We start from the raw sequence: 15,605 nt of genomic DNA on the forward strand, positions 1-15,605 counted from the left end.
GGCTGCTCTTCCAACAGCCCTGGGAGGCAACTGCCAATGGAGAGCTGTGGTGGGCACCTAACTCTGAGCAGAGAGATGACATCATCTGTATCCTGCCGTGTGCAAGATGTGCAGTATTTTTGTAGTATGTGACAGAATCTCTTCCCAAAGACACTGTCAGCTGTCTTTAAAAATACTTACTGGCATATCTCAGCAGAAAAACACAAGTGGAATTTGATTTAAGAGTTGCCAACTCTGGTGCAGGGTTTATTTTATATTCAAGTTACATAGCCAAGTTTTGTCAAGACACCAAATCCAGAACAGGTTCCAGCTCCAGGCACTTGAGTGTTTTATTTAGATCAGCAGAGCCCAGCCCAGCCCAGCTGCAGGAATTGGACAGGGCTTTCAGGCCTTGCAGCACAGCCCAGCACTGCACTTCCCAGCCAGCCCTTTTCCCAGGGCCTCCAGGCCTCTCCCCCAACCCAGAGCTGCTCTGACAGTGGCTTTCCACAACTGCCTCTTCTCTGTGCTCCAAGATCCCACCTTGGATTTAAGGCTTAAGAAAAGTGCCCAAGGCATCTGGCCAAGAATGGTCAGGTCCATAGGGTATTTGCTATGGAAGATGGTGGTCCTAACTCATGGTGTTATCCCATGAATCCCACTGCAAAGTGGTTCCAAAAGCCTTTGGAAAGAGCAGCACCTCTGGCTGGTGGAGATAAGGTTATGTGACCTGAGGGCCTGGGGAACAGGGCTCTGCCCCCTGCTCCCAGCCAGCCACCCTTGGCTTTGGGAGTGAGGCTCAGCCTTCCCAGCCTAAACACAAGCAACAAGGGAGAGGGGATGAAGACTTCCAGCCAGGGGAACCTCCTCCCACCCAGAGGAACATCTTCCTACCCAGAGGAGCTGACACATGGACAGTTCCCACAGCCAAACCCCAGATCGCTCTCCCTGCTCTCTGCTCTGCACAGACACATCTTTGGCAGTGTAAGCACAAGGTAAAAATGCCAGGTCTGGGAACAGGCTGTAGGAAATGCCATCACTGCTGGAACTGACCCCAGTGTGGGAGATATCCACTGTCCAGGTACAGCAGAGCTCCTGGCTGGGGCACAAATGAGCTGGGACCAGTGTCTCTCACCCCTGGGGGTGCAGTCAGGCAGAAAAAGGCTCCTGTTTGCTATAGGAAGCCACAGCTGGCCTGGGTAGCAAAGCATTTGGGGAAGATGCCAGTCTTGCCATTGCAGCGTCCTTCCAGCCAGTCCTCGTTCACTGGAAAACATAAAGGAGTAGGAATGAGCCCTGGCCCATGTGAGTGGGGTTAGTGAGAGTTTTCATGTCTGGAATCTGCAAACTGCAAATCTGCAAACACTGCAAACCCAGTGCAAGCCTGTAACTCCTGAGAGTATGAACCTGAGACAGAACTGGAGAGGCCATGTTTTCCCCAATCCACCCCCAGAGCAGACTCCAAAAGCGTGGCCCAGCAGCAGGACTGGAGAGCTACCTTCAGAGAGGATATCCAGCACATCTCCCTTGCTGAACTCCAGGTCCCCCGGTCCCTGTGCCAGGTAAGAGTGCTGAGCCAGCATCCGGTAGAGAACAGGTCTGCCCGAGTGGGAGTCCGAGTCCTGGAGGGAAAAGCCAGCATGGAGGCTGCAAGGCAGAGCAGAGGCTGGAGCCCAGCCCAGCACAGACGTTGTCCCAGCCCACGTACCTGGCAGCAGAGCGTCAGCCTGCCGTCCGTCAGCTGCTGCCACACCTTTCCCAGGTCCTCCTGTCCTGACACTGTCCCCAGCTCTGTGCCATCCGGGAGCCTGTAGCTGCAAGGGTTCATTAATGCTGACCAAATCATCTCTAAAGCCAAGCCTGGAGGCAAGCCCAGCCCTCTGCCACCCTCAGTCTTCACAGTCCCCTTTGCAGGCCAGCTCTGAGCTTGTCCCCTTGCACAGTGACATGGGGCCACCTCCCTGCTCAGCAGGCAGAAATGGCACTGTTGGGAGTCACTGTCACCTCCTCACACACTAACTTGAGGGAAAGATCCTAAACTGTCCTGATGCTACTGTGCGTCCCAAGGGGTGTCACAGTCAGGGAGACCCCACCCCAGGATCTTCTGCCTGACTCTGCATTGATCCGTGTTACTGCAAAGGCTGAGCCAAGCAGGAGAACACCCAGTATGCAGCAGCTGCATCTACACAGAGTTTTTCCTTCTGTTCCCGTTTTCTTGACAATGGTACAGTTTCCTAGGAAAGATCCTTTAGGCTTCCAAGGCTCATAGAATGACAGAATCATAGAATGGTTTAGCTCGGAAGGCCCTTAAAGACCATTTAGTTCCAACCCCCTGCCATGGGCAGGCAAGCTTTCACTACACCAGGTTGCTCTGAGCCCCATCCAATCTGGCCTTGAACAGCCCCAGGGATGAGGAGTCCACAATCTCTGTGGGCAGCCTGTGCCAGGGCTTCACCACTCTCATATGAAATAATTTCTTCCTAATATCTCATCCAACCCTGCCCTCTGTCAGTTCGAAGCCATTCCTCCTTGTCCTGTCACTCCATGCCTTTGTCTTAAGTCCCTCTCCAGCCCTCCTTGAGCCCTTTATGGACACTGGGAGGGGGATTACAAGAGGAACGGCATGTGCTTCACCACGGGGATCACGCTGCTGCCTAACCCAAATGCCGAGGTGAGGTTTGCCCTCAAGGCAGACCGTGTGCCCACATCTCTGCTGGATCTGGGGCTTCGGCCCTGGATAAATGTCCCCAGGAGCCCAGAGGCAGCTGGATGCGGGTGTCCAATGAGGGCAATGGCTGCTGCCCCATCAGCCCCACAGCCCGTACCTGAGCGTGCCCCGCTGTGCCAGCTGAGCGAGCCGGTCCCGCAGCAGGGCCCGCAGCGCCGGCAGGGCCGGGGGCTCGCCCGCCCGCAGCACCAGCGAGCACTCGCAGCGCGCCCGCAGCACCGCCGGCCTGTCCGCACCCGGGGAGGCCTCCCCGCGCCTCGGGGGCACCTGCGGGGACACAGCGTCGGTCAGAGCAGAGAATCGGAGTATCCTGAGCTGGGAGGGACCACCGGGATCGTCCAGTCCAGCTCCCGGCCCTGCACAGACACCCCAACAATCCCAGCCTGCGCGGTGTCCAAACGGGGGGGAAGGGACAGCGGGGTTTTCAAAGACAACTGCCTCTTGCAAAGTGGGGTGCAATGCGTGTGCACAAGAACTCTGATGTGTTTGGTGCTCCTGGTGCCTCGGAGGGTGGCAACAGGTCACCCTTGGGCTGTCTTACAAAGTGGGATGGTCGCAAACTGGGAGGAAAGACCACATGGGGGCTTCTGTTTAGAATGGGAAAGGAGGAAGGTTTTTCCCTGGTGATTTGGGAGCAGCTCAGGAATTTTGGGCAAGAGTCTTGCACTTTTCACAGCCCTGGTCTCCTGAGGCTGTGCCAGCTTCAGCCTGTGGAGCACCTCACCTCGGAGTCCATGTGGGCACTGGCATCACCAGCAGAGGCATTTTCTCCCCCAGGAGGATCTGCAGAACAGAACACGGGCAGGGGAAAAGCCATGCAGTCAGCAGAGGCTGCGGTGGGGCCACCATCTCCCCACACTCCCCAAAGAGCAGCGTTTGGGCACAGCCTCACCCACTGAGGGCTCTGCCCAGGGTTTACCTGGCTTCTGCTTCGCATGGAGGCGGCTGGGAGGCACCTGGGCAGGAGGAAGCGGAATCCCAGTGCTGATCTTCTGCAACAGAACAGCATCAGAAAGGAGACAGCAGAAAACACGGGAGCTGGACAAGGCTGGTGTGCGACAGGCTGCAGCCAGCTGCAGATTTGTGGGGGTAACCCTGGGGAGAGCCCCACGGAGAGAAGCTCATGGAATGGTTGGATGAGGTGCAGCACTCAGGCTCCTGTGGGCAAAGGTTTGTGGACACTTCCTTGGCCCCCTACTCCCTGCTGGGTTGGTGGTGGTTGCTCACACCATGCTGAGGCCTCTCCCCACCTGGGCTGCTTCACAGTGACACATCCATGGAGCAAATGCCCAAGTGTGTGCCAGGGATTCATTTGGAGGGGGAAAAAGAGCAATTTAAAAAATCATAGCGACATCAGAACAACCATGTGCTTGAAAAATCCCTCACAGGAAATGGGGGCTGAGCTGCACCTTTGCACACTGGGCTCAGATGGAAAATGATTGGGATTATGTGTGGCTATGCCTGTGGTGGAGCTGGGAGATGAAGTTCTCCTGAGTCAAACGGATTTTTCCTACTCCTAACTCTTCTGTTTTTCCCACATAAGAGCACCTGGTCTTCTGTCAATAGTCTCAGTGTTTCATACTCTCCAGTTGTCCCATCCTGTGATAATCTTACAGATAAATGTCCCAAATGTATGTCTTGGTCCCTCCCTCCTCCTGGTTGCAAGGTTGCCAGCTCACCCATTTATCCATCCTTGAGGCAGGCTCCAGGAGAGAGCTCGGGATGTGCAGCTTCTGCAGAGGGACACAGAGCAGAGCAGGGTGAGAGAGGAGCCCAGTGACCCCGCCCAGCCCCAGCACTTCCTGTCACCCTATGGCCACACCAGTGTGCCCAGGGGACCCGGGGTCACCCCCAGCCACCCCAGTGCCCTGTGCTCAGAAACTGCTGGACAGATTCCAAGGGTCCTTCTGCAGCTTTTCCTGCTGGGAGCAGAGCTGCTGCTGGAGTGGCTGCAGTGGAACAGGCGAAACACCCACCCTGCTCCCAGGACAGATGCTCAGGCAGAGAGCAGCAAGGATGGCCAGGGATACCAGTCCAGCAGCATTTCTGCATCTTCTGACAATCACTGCTGCTCATTTCAACTCAGCATTGCAATTTTTTTGCTGACAATGCTTTTTTTTCTGTCGAGAATCTATTTTTATTTTTTCTACATTGAATTTCACCCAGCACTTCACTGAGCAGTCAACTGGCACATCCAAATACTTGTGTAACTGTTCTCTGTTAGCTCCAGATGCTTCAGGCTCTATCCCTATTCCTATGTCACTTAGGAATATGCTAAATGCTGATGTCACAGAGGATTTGCTGTGGGGATATCTGTTCTTTTTAAAAATGAAAGGAAGAAAAACCTGTTCATTTATACCCAACCTTTAATTCTGTATTTTTACCAGTCCTCAGAGAGCTGCCTCTCTTGCTCAAACACCTCACTGGTTTATAGTAGTCTTATGAAGAATCTTGTGACTTTTTTTGAAAGATAGGCAGGTAATACATTCACTGAACCCAATCCGGGCATAAAATGGCTCTTTCAAAAACTGAGGTAAACAGGTGAGAAATGGCTTCTGCCAACAAAAGATCTTCCATGTTGTATTTATCTGTTTCTATTCAGCCTCTTTACCCTACAGCTCCCTGGCCTGCAGGAAGATGTCAGCTTTGCTGGGCTTTAAGTCCTTAGGTCTTCTCTAAAGCCCGTCATAAAACCTGCCTGCACAGCTGAAACCCTCCCCAAAGCTTCCCAAAGTTCATTTAACAGAGGCACTACAGACCAGGTAAGGACCAGCCCATCTCCTCTGCTCCATCAGAGCTCTCAGGGGACAAATCCTGCTCTAAATGGTGGGCCTTGGTGAGGTCTGGTGTCCTACAACTCCACAATAGGATCCCCTATGGTGGAGAGCCTGAAAGCCACCCCTGTGGATCTACAGAGATGAATGGCAGAGGCTGGTGAGAGCCCAGTGCCAGGAAATCTGGGGGGTGTGGAAAGGAGCTCCTGAGCTCCTGCCCTGCCCTGCAGGGTGGCACAAGGACTGTGCTCAGGGGGCTGTGTCCCCCACCTGTCCCCGGGGCTGTGTTCCCCCTGTCCCCGGGGCTGTGTCCCCCCCCCCCCCATCCCCAGGGCTGTGTCCCTCACCTGTCCCCGGGGCTGTGTTCCCCCCCCATCCCCAGGGCTGTGTCCCACCCCCGTCCCCAGGGCTGTGTCCCTCTCCTGTCCATGGGGGCTGTGTCTCCCCTGTCCCCGGGGCTGTGTCCCCCCTGTCCCCGGGGCTGTGTCCCTCACCTGTCCCCGGGGCTGTGTTCCCCCTGTCCCCGGGGCTGTGTCCCTCACCTGTCCATGGGGGCTGTGTCCCCCCTGTCCCCGGGGCTGTGTTCCTCCTGTCCCCGGGGCTGTGTTCCCCCTGTCCCCGGGGCTGTGTCCCTCACCTGTCCCCGGGGCTGTGTCCCTCACCTGTCCATGGGGGCTGTGTCCCCCCTGTCCCCGGGGCTGTGTCCCTCACCTGTCCCCGGGGCTGTGTTCCCCCTGTCCCCGGGGCTGTGTCCCTCACCTGTCCATGGGGGCTGTGTCCCCCCTGTCCCCGGGGCTGTGTCCCTCACCTGTCCCCGGGGCTGTGTCCCCCCTGTCCCCGGGGCTGTGTTCCCCCTGTCCCCGGGGCTGTGTCCCCCCTGTCCCCGGGGCTGTGTCCCTCACCTGTCCCCGGGGCTGTGTCCCTCACCTGCCCGTCGTGGATGGCCGTGGCCCAGCCGTCTGCCCCTCTGCTCAGCACAAACACCAGGCTCCCGGCCGCCACCTCCGGCCCCGCCGGCTCCTCGGGGCGGTACCGGGACACCACTCGGTGGTAGCCGGACTCGGCATCCCTGCGGGGAGAGGAGAGCACTGCACCGGCCTGGGGCGCTGGTGCTGACGGCTCTGAGCCGCCACACTGCACCAACCCCAGTGGCACGGGCTCTAAGCTGGGGGTGTTGGGAAATCGTGATTTCCACTGCTGCTCCTCGGGGAGCAAAAAAGCAAAACTGGGAGCAAAAGGGGCTTGAGAAACACTGATTTGCCAAATGCAGCTGCATTTTCATTGTACTGATAAACACTGTCAAGATCAAAACAATTATTCAACTCAGCCCTGAAGTATTGCTGGTACAGTATCACCAAAACAAATTCCTTCCTTGGGGTTTGAACGTGATTTTGGCTCAGGACATTAGGGCTGGTAGTGAGTATTTGGAATTGTCCTGGGAATTATGATGGGAAAGCTGAACATCCTCTGCCACAGACCTGGGCAGGTCCCACAACCTCTCTGCTTCCATTCCCCAGCCATGCCACGATCCATGCCTGTCTCCCAAGACACTCAAGTCCTGCAAACTGCCCAGAGGCTCTTGCAGGGATGCAGAGGACCTGCAGTGTCCCTTGCAGCCACAGAAGCCTTTGTACTTCACTCCACCCCTGGTGAGAAGTGGGCATGGAGCCCTCGGAGTCTTACACAAAGACTCTGGAGAACAAAAGACTTTCTGAACAGTAGTGAGAGAAGGGTTAGACCGAGGTGGGACTGAGCACTCACCGCAGAGCATCGGGACTGGGTTCATAAAAGCCCTGTTTCTGTGGGAGAAACAACAGGATCTGTTTGTAACAGTGCCTCCTGCAGCAGCAGTGCCACCTTATCTCCTGACTGTGCCATTTCATCTTTATTCTTGACCCCATCTGTCACTCCACACCACCCAGAAAAAGTCTGCTGCTCCACATCTTACCAGGATGCATCTTCTCTTCCTTACCCTCCCTCTTCATCTCATCAGGAAGTAAAAAAATCTCTTCCCCCTGCCCTGGTTCCAAGGAACTCCCAGCACAGTGCAAGGCAGCTGTGCTCACACGGACACATTTACTGAAGTGATGAGCAGAGACACACTGAGCACAGCAAAGCACTGCTGTTTTGACATGGTGAGGAGTCAAAAATGCCTCTTCAACGGGCTGGAGATTCCCATCACTGAGTGCCTTACAGCTGGTGCTGAGCCTGGCTCTGAACATCCCCATGGATGCAAGCTGGTATTGCACTCGTTTTTCCAAGAGTCCACTCCTCCCCCGATGGTGTTTGGATCTGAGCCCCCTTCTGGAGCTCTGTGACAGCTCCATTCCTCCTTTCACAGCCCTGTCCTGCTCACCTGAGGCCTGAGAGGCTCGAAGCCAATGTACTCATCGTTGGGAATGATGGATGAGATCACCTGTCAGAGAATAAAGCAATGAGTGAATCTTTGCTGGACGAACAGACCCCCAAACTTCATCCAAGATCATTTGCTCAGACCTGTTTCCTTCTGGCATCCCAAGGTCAGGCAAAGTGTAGAGCTGTGCACACAGTGGGAGAGGCAGAGCTGGATTCCCAAGACACCTTCAACCATTTGTGTCCCATTTTTTCCAGTCTTTCCAAGGTTTCTTTAAAAGTATGTGAATTTATTACTTTCCCTTTCCTTTATTAGTTTTGGAGCTCTCTGTCCTGACTGCACTGGTCACAGAAGGGGTCAGAGAAATTCTCTGCTGCCTTGAATTAAGGGATGGGACAAAGCATTTGTCCCCCAAGTGCCCACCTGTCCCACTGGGAACGCAGGACTGAGCAGCAGCAGGCTGGGACAGTGTGCCCCTCTTAAAAATATCATTGTCAGCAAAAGGGCAACCACAGGTTCCCAGAGAACCTGCTCAGCCCTTTCAGACTTTAAAGTGATCAAGATTGGGAAGGTATGTTAGTGCCAAAGTGCATTTTTTGGCAGAAGGGGTGGCAATTCTAACAAATTTGGCTTCTGTGTCCCAGCTGTCTGGACTGGCTGCAAGCACTGCCCATCCTGCTCTGGGTCCCCCCACATCACTGCTCTCTGGAGATGGCAGAGGCAGGATTTTTTCTGCTGCTGTTAATCTTGACAATTATGTGCCTGTTACCTTGGGTTTACCCAGGAAATCTTTTGAATCCAGCTGCTCAACTTCCTTCTTTCGTGGTCTGAAAAGCTCCCCGAGAGGAACCAGCATGGGCTCTAAAAACAGGTGGTCCTGGGTTGGGGAAAGCAGGCAAAGGAAAAGCCATCAATTCATACTGAATGAAACATCAGAGCACTGAAAAGCAAATACAGCTCAGATGTGCAAGAGCAGCTCCAGGAAGACATTGGGGCAAAAATTTCGGCTGTGACCTCAACAAAGGCCACTCAGGCTCCACAAAAGCAGGAGCAAACTGAGAGCTCAGCAGCCCCTCACCAGTGTGGGGGCAAGGACTGACACTGCTGGAATGGGGTGGGTGGGAAGGGTGCAGTGCAGGAAAGTTTATTAAACAAATCTTCTAAACAGCTTTTCTATTTGACTTCAAATGTTTTCTCTGTTCAGCCACTGAGTAGCCTGCTAATAGCAAATATAAACAATACACTAGAAAAGCACTAATGTGATGCCAGAAGAGATGGTCAGATTAAAAACAAAGCATGAAGGTAGAAAACTAATGAATCCATCAGGAAGAGCAAATCAGAGATTTGCAAATGTTTCCAGATCATAAAGGAGTCTAACAGGAAATTTTTACTTAGAAGCAGCCCTAGAAACACTTTCACACCCTACTTGAGCTCCAAAAGTGATTGACATCAATATCTGAGCTTCCACCAATTGTTCCTGAGGCCAAAGGGACTCAAAAAAAGTCAGCCAGTGCCATGAAAAGGGAGACTCTCCAGACCTGCACTTGAAACACTGCACAAGGCAACTGGTTTTGCAGGACAAGCACAAATGGAACTGAGCTCCTGAACATTAGGGACTGGGAAGCAACGTCCCCAGCCTCAGAGGTCATCCCAAAATTCTCCACTATGGTGTTTCTGGGCAGTGGAGCACCTGGTGCTGATGGAGTTCCTCGATCACCTGAGGCACTGGTTCAGCAGAGCACCATGTGCAAATGGCTTAGACTGTGTTAGCAGGTGGCCAGGCAGGTGGGTGGATGGCAGGAACACTCAAACAGACAACTTTCAGCAGAGATCCCTGAAGGGAAGCCCGATGCACGCCCAGGAACTCACGGAGGTGGCCTTACCTGCACCCGCTCAAGGGCCAGCTCCAGGATTGCTGTTCTTCTTTCAGGTCTCCACACAACAGCCTTCTCTAGGGTGACTCTGGCCTCTTGCCACTGCTGCAGGTGGCACTGCACTGCTGCAGTGCTGTACAGCACCTGGAGTGGGCACAGGGAAGGGACTCAGAGGGCTGGGACCAAGGGACACCCAACACATCCTGCTGAACTCAGCCCAGAAACAGGGACAGGCACTGAAATATCACAAATGCAGCAACAGGAGAGGTGCTCTGAGCAGCATAGCTGGGAAAACTTCACAATCAGAAAGTAAAAAGATAAAAGCTTGGGTGTGCTGGAGCTGCTGGTCAAGGTGAGGAGAGACATGGGGACAGCAGGTGAAGACTCTGGTACCACACATTTTAAATCTGATCCTTCCTGCATCTGAAAGGCCAGGAAGCTTTTCTTGGGTTTCTTTCTGCATGCAAATACATAATGGCTTTTTAATTGACTCCCTGTCACTGCAAAATAACTGAATTGAAACCACTTCGTGTTGCAGTGGGCTGTGAATGTGCGAATTGTCAACTGTAGCTTGTCACCCTTCAGCAGCATGTCAGTGTGTTCCTGGGGAAGCGCAGGCTGTGGGAGTGCTGCAGACAGGGTGTTGGGGAGCTGGGGTCTATTTTGAGAGTGGGAGATCTCTCCCTGTCACTGGCCAGCACTTGGTGTGTGGGAAAGCTGCTGGGCCACAGGCAGAGCGCTGTCAAACAGCTCCTTATCTCCTGTGATAGGGTTATCAGCTGGGAATTGAGGTGTGTACCTGGCCGAATGCCCTGCCCAGGACAAGGCTGGAGCTCACAGGATGCTTTTCCTTTACTCCTTAATCATGGCAGTAGAAGACTCTGTTTGGGAGAGTGGGGAATGGCGACCCAGAACATGTACAGGAACTGCAGGGACGGGCCCTCCTGGGGAGGCGAGGCAGCAGCTCTCACTCTGTCAGAAGTGCTACAGCCTTGCAAGAGGCAAACATTTCTGGGTTTGCAAACCCTGCATGTATCTCCCACGAGCAGGTCAGCTGCAGCACATGAGAGGCCACACACGGGGAAAGCTGATGGCACAATTCTGCTGGAAGATGATGTTTGTGGATTTTGAAGAATGAGCTCCTGGTCAGAATGAGATCCAGCTGAATCAGGATGCTGATCCCAAGTCAGGAGGGCCAGCACGGTGCCAGCACTTGTCCTGGTGATGCCTGGAGTGAGGGGTTGTGTGTCCACAGCAGGAAGGGCCCCAGCCTCCTCAGGACACTCCTGAGCCCTGCCCCTTTCCCAGGGAACTGCTCACTGCCAAGAGAAGGCAGCGCCGTGGCACTGAAGCTGTTAAAGCCAGGGAGGTTTGGGTAATACCACGGATGCCAGGGATAGCTTCCTCCTGCCAGGTATAAGGTGCATGAAAATTGCCCGAGATGCTTGACTGGAGTTACACAATGACTCCTCACTCTCACGGAAGTAAGGAGTTAAATCCTCTTTCCTGTATCCGCCTTTCCGTCTGTGCCTGTGGACTCAGAAAAAACTAATGACCCCTTCCAGTAAAGGACAGTTTCTAGGAATCCTTTGCATATGTCCAAATATTACAAAAATTTACAGTCAGTTCAGATTTTGAGCTTCCTTGAACAGGATGTGGCAGGCTGGCTCTGTGTGGCAGTAAGAGGTGCAGGATGAAGCACTACAGGGACAAACAGGGTGTAAGTTCACGCACAGAAGGAATATTAAGATCAGTTGCTGCAGCTGGAAAGAGGCTTCCACGCACCTGAATTTCCCAGAGCCTGCATTATGCATCAGCTCTGTTCTCATCTGTCAGTGTTTCAACCTCTCTCAGCTCTTAGAGCTGAGGAGCTCATGAAACTGATGTGTATTTACATGCATGGAAGTGTAAATACTACACAGAATCCCAAACTGGTTTGGGTTGGGAAGGACCTTAAAGCTCCCAGTTCCATCCCCAGTTCCTTCCATAGACCAGTTTGCTCCAAACCCTGCCCAACCTGGCCTTGGACACTTCCAGGGATGGGGCAGCCACCACTTTGTCTACATATAGAGAAGATAAAAAACCCTCAACATACAAATTCCTGTGCACCTCCTCTGAACAATTATACTTTTCAAACTGCATCATTTGCTAAACTTTCCAGAGATTGTGTTGGTTTACAACTTTTATGATTAAGTTACTTTTAAAAAAGTGCAAGCAGAATTTTTTTACAGTTCTAATGTAGTTTCTTGAAAAAGTCTTGTGTCACTAATGCCTGCTACTGACACCCCCAACAGCGTGGAAGGACTGCTGAGCCAGGCTGACTCTTACCTCCCAGGCATAGAGGATGTGCCTCAGCCCCAGCTGCTTGTAATCGATGAAGGGATTTTGTCTGAGGTGACTGAAGGCCATGTGATAGTCAGAGAGAGCTTCTTCATACCTGCAACACAGAGGTAGCACAGGAAACTGAGCCTGAAAAAGCTGGAGACTGTTTAAGAAGCTCAAAAATCACACTAGCAAGTAACACGTGTTCTGCTCTGCAGCCTGTGCAGGGAGAGCTGCACCAGACACGTGTCACCTTTGTAAAGAACAAAGATTATCCACTGCTGGGAGCTCCTTGCCTGTCCCAGCAGGTGTCCCAGGAGGATCGAGGGCTGGAAACCTGGCTGATGGGGAGCAGGGAGGGCACACACATGGCCAGAGCATCAAAATTGAGAAACTTAAGATTTAGAACCTCAAAATTTAGAAATATAGAGAACCTCTGAGGATGAGGAGGGAATTTGTCTGAATTTACACCAGATATGCAACTGAAATCCACGCAGGTGCCCACTGAGGCTGCAGGTGGTGAAAGGAAGGGTCCAGGAAGGGCTGTGCAGTGGGCACCCAACCAAGAGAAGGTGCCCAGGTGGGTGTGGGTGGGTGGGAGCAGCTTCTGATGAAGGAAGGAGCCCGGGAGTGCTGGAGGCAGCTGCCAGCTGTGCTGCCCCTGCAGTGGTTGTGCTTGGGGCACGTTTGCTCTGCTGCTGGTGAAGCAGCTCCAGAGAGCCCTGCCTGAGGCTCCACCAGCCCCAGGCACAGCCCCTCCACTTGAGAAGCCAGAACTGCTCACTTTAACTCCCTCCCAGAAATAAAGACAGGCATTTTGTGGAGGTTAAGGTCTGGAAAACATGAGGAAAACAACAGGAAAGAAAATAACTGAACTCAAAGGTAAGATCAGATCTATAAAATACTTCACCCAGCTCGTTGAGGAGGATGTCACTGTGATTTAACTGTGATTGTGGAAACAATGAGTAATCAATCCCATGACACTTCTGGAGCAATCTCAGTATTTTATCAGTGAGACTGAGATCAGGCCCCCGAAGTCTGCTGGCAGGAGAGTGTGCAGGCTGCATTTTTAGGAAGGCCAGACTCATGTGAAGCCACACCAAGCAGCACAATTACATTTTTTTAATTCCCAAAGAAAATCTGAATGGCAACATAACATTGTGGCATCCAGGAGTCTCTGTGTGTGTGGGACAGCAACGTCATGTGTCAGCCACCCCTGGGGCCCCAGAGCTGTGCAGCTCTTATCAGAGATAAGACTTGCTGACCTGTGACAGGGTTTCCAAGGCCAAGCAGACCCTGTGAACCTTGTAAGGTTGCTGGAAGAAGTGAATTTTGGAATCAAAGAATCATTTAGGTTTAGGAATAAAGCAGGACTGAAAGGAGAGAAGCAAAGACTGTGCTGGCCGTGCACTTCACTCACATTTCCAGCTGCAGGTGGACAAACCCTCTCTGGAAGTAGCCCACAGCCAGGGAGTTGTCCTTCGCAATGGTTTCATTGAATGCCTGAGGAGAAAAGCACAGGCACATCCCAAGGATCAGTTGGGATCTGTCCTGTCAGTGCCCAGGCACTCACACCCAGCCAGCCATATCCCAGCTGCCCTCATGGAGGCTATCCCTGGGCTCCTGCCCAGCTCTGAGGGGCTGGACACAGCTCCCAGTCATCTTTTGGGTCTTGGCTCTATGTGAGCTGAGCTTCAGGTTTTTACCCCTCATTGCTACAATGGACTGAACATAAACAAGCTGAGTTGGCCATCTGGCTTCTTAAAATGGGAAAACTGTAGCCTGAAGCAGAGTTTGCCAGAACAGTGGGAGCAGCGGGACTGGCCAGGCTGGGGAAGGCTGATGTGAGGAGTAAGGAAAGGGTGAGAGGGAGAAAGCTGCAGGCTGCCCACAGTGGCCTCTAAGTCAGTACCTGTGCTTCAGGGTCACAGATAAATAGAGGTGAGTGCTCGCAGAGCTGGCAGCAGCTCGTGGTTCAGTGTGCTGGGAGAGCCGAGTGTCCTACTTCCCTTACCACTGCAGACACCACATGGAGATAGCAGCTCCTGAAAGCCCAGCCTTCCCTGACTCTGCCTGCACAGGGACAGCACTGCAGGGTGAAACCGTGTCTCCGTGACCCCACACACACCTTGCTGGAACCGTCTGCCTCACTGGGCCATAAATGAAATAACAACCGTTGATCTACACAGAAGTAGAGCTGAGCTTCTTCCCAGTCGCTGCCCCTTGACTGGGGCTGGAAAGTCTCTCCTGGGCACCACTGCCATGTGCTCACTGTGCCCCAAACAGCCACTGCCCTGCCCAGGGCTCCACGGCGCTGCCCCAGCCCCTCCGGCACAGCCTCAGTTCTTCTTTACGCTGCTTGAGGAAAGGTTTAGCTGCATTTCCTCACTGCAGACAGACAGACGGACGGATGGAGGGATGTGCAGACATGCCAGGAGCTGTCACAAAAAGGCTTTTCCTCAGGGGACCTCCTCTCCCTTCCCAAGGGTGGTGGTTTTCCAGCACAGCAGCTTTGTTCTGGCAGTCTCCACCGCCAAGCAGCATTTTTGTACTTTCAAAACACACCCATCTCACGTCTAAATCCATGCCTACTGAACAGCTATTGGACAATCCTTTTCCTGCTTTGATTTAAAGCTACAATACATTTTAAATTTATTGTGCATGACCAGTGGGTTGAGGTCTTCGCTTGGAATCAGGCTGCCTGAGCTCTAGAGGTGTGGTTTTCACATGATAATGAGCTAAATTCACCTAAAGGACATAATTTTAACTGATTTAGCTTAAGCAAAACTTGAGGTACATTGTCAGATGCAGTTTCTGGTATCTAATTTGAGAACTCTCTACTATCTTGTTTCAAAATTATTCTGCAACACTTTGAAATTTCCCACTTTTCTGGGTTTTCATAGTATTTAGAGAACCATGGAATCACAGAATCATTAAGGTTGGAAAAGGCCTCAGAGATCTAGTCCAACTTCTAACCCAGCATCCCTGAGTTTACCGCTGACCCACGTCCTCAACAGTCACATCCACCTTTTTAACCTCAACCTTTTTAACTTTTCTAATATTCTCTCTGCCAGATCTTTTCCTTGAACCAATCACCCTTCAACATCTCCACTCGCATTCCCGCTGGACGCGGAAACGCTGGATTTCAAATCCAGTTTCAGCATCACTCCCTCCGAGACGGACACGGGGCAGCCGAGCCGCCCATCCCCGGACCTCCCGTTCCCCCGGTGCTCGCCCGGCCCGCTCACCCTCAGGGCCGCCTCGGGCCTCCCGGCCAGCAGCTGCACGCAGCCCATGTTGAAGCAGATCCTGGCCGGAGGCTCGGCAATGCCGCCGAAGGTGTCCAGGGCAGCGTCCCAGTGCCCGCGGTCCGCCGCCCGCACGGCCTCGTGCCAGCGCCGCACCAGCTCCCGGTACGCCATGGCGGGGCCGCGGGGCACGGAGCCGCACCTGCCGCTGCCCGCCCTCACCTGCGCCTCACCTGCCGCGGCGGGGCGGGGCACCGCGGCCACCTCTGCCCGCTCCGCTCCGCTCCTCCCCCGGCGGCGGGAGGGGACACGGAGCCCGGGAAGGGG

At 53.5% G+C, this 15,605-nt stretch overlaps 1 protein-coding gene across 5 annotated transcripts; it reads right to left on the reverse strand.

Moving 5' to 3' along the window:
* Positions 1–217: 217 nt before the first annotated feature.
* Positions 218–15,522, reverse strand: NOXA1 (NADPH oxidase activator 1). Of its 5 annotated transcripts, none has more exons than XM_048325167.1 (15): positions 15,279–15,521; positions 13,451–13,533; positions 12,037–12,145; positions 9,718–9,852; positions 8,604–8,711; positions 7,838–7,897; positions 7,243–7,280; positions 6,409–6,550; positions 4,387–4,440; positions 3,627–3,696; positions 3,432–3,490; positions 2,805–2,974; positions 1,688–1,793; positions 1,478–1,601; positions 218–1,245 (listed from the first exon to the last, which is right to left on the reverse strand). In XM_048325167.1, exons 1-15 carry the CDS (start codon positions 15,450–15,452, stop codon positions 1,154–1,156), a joined length of 1,524 nt encoding a protein of 507 aa, XP_048181124.1. In that variant the 5' UTR covers positions 15,453–15,521; the 3' UTR covers positions 218–1,153. The 5 variants fall into 5 exon arrangements, with proteins under 5 accessions (XP_048181124.1, XP_048181123.1, XP_048181127.1 ...); XM_048325166.1 differs by having other exon boundaries at positions 3,627–3,699; XM_048325170.1 differs by lacking the exon at positions 15,279–15,521 and adding an exon at positions 13,943–14,387 and having other exon boundaries at positions 3,627–3,699.
* Positions 15,523–15,605: the final 83 nt, after the last annotated feature.

Source organism: Corvus hawaiiensis, chromosome 21 (assembly GCF_020740725.1).
Source record: "Corvus hawaiiensis isolate bCorHaw1 chromosome 21, bCorHaw1.pri.cur, whole genome shotgun sequence".
NCBI lineage: Eukaryota > Metazoa > Chordata > Aves > Passeriformes > Corvidae > Corvus > Corvus hawaiiensis.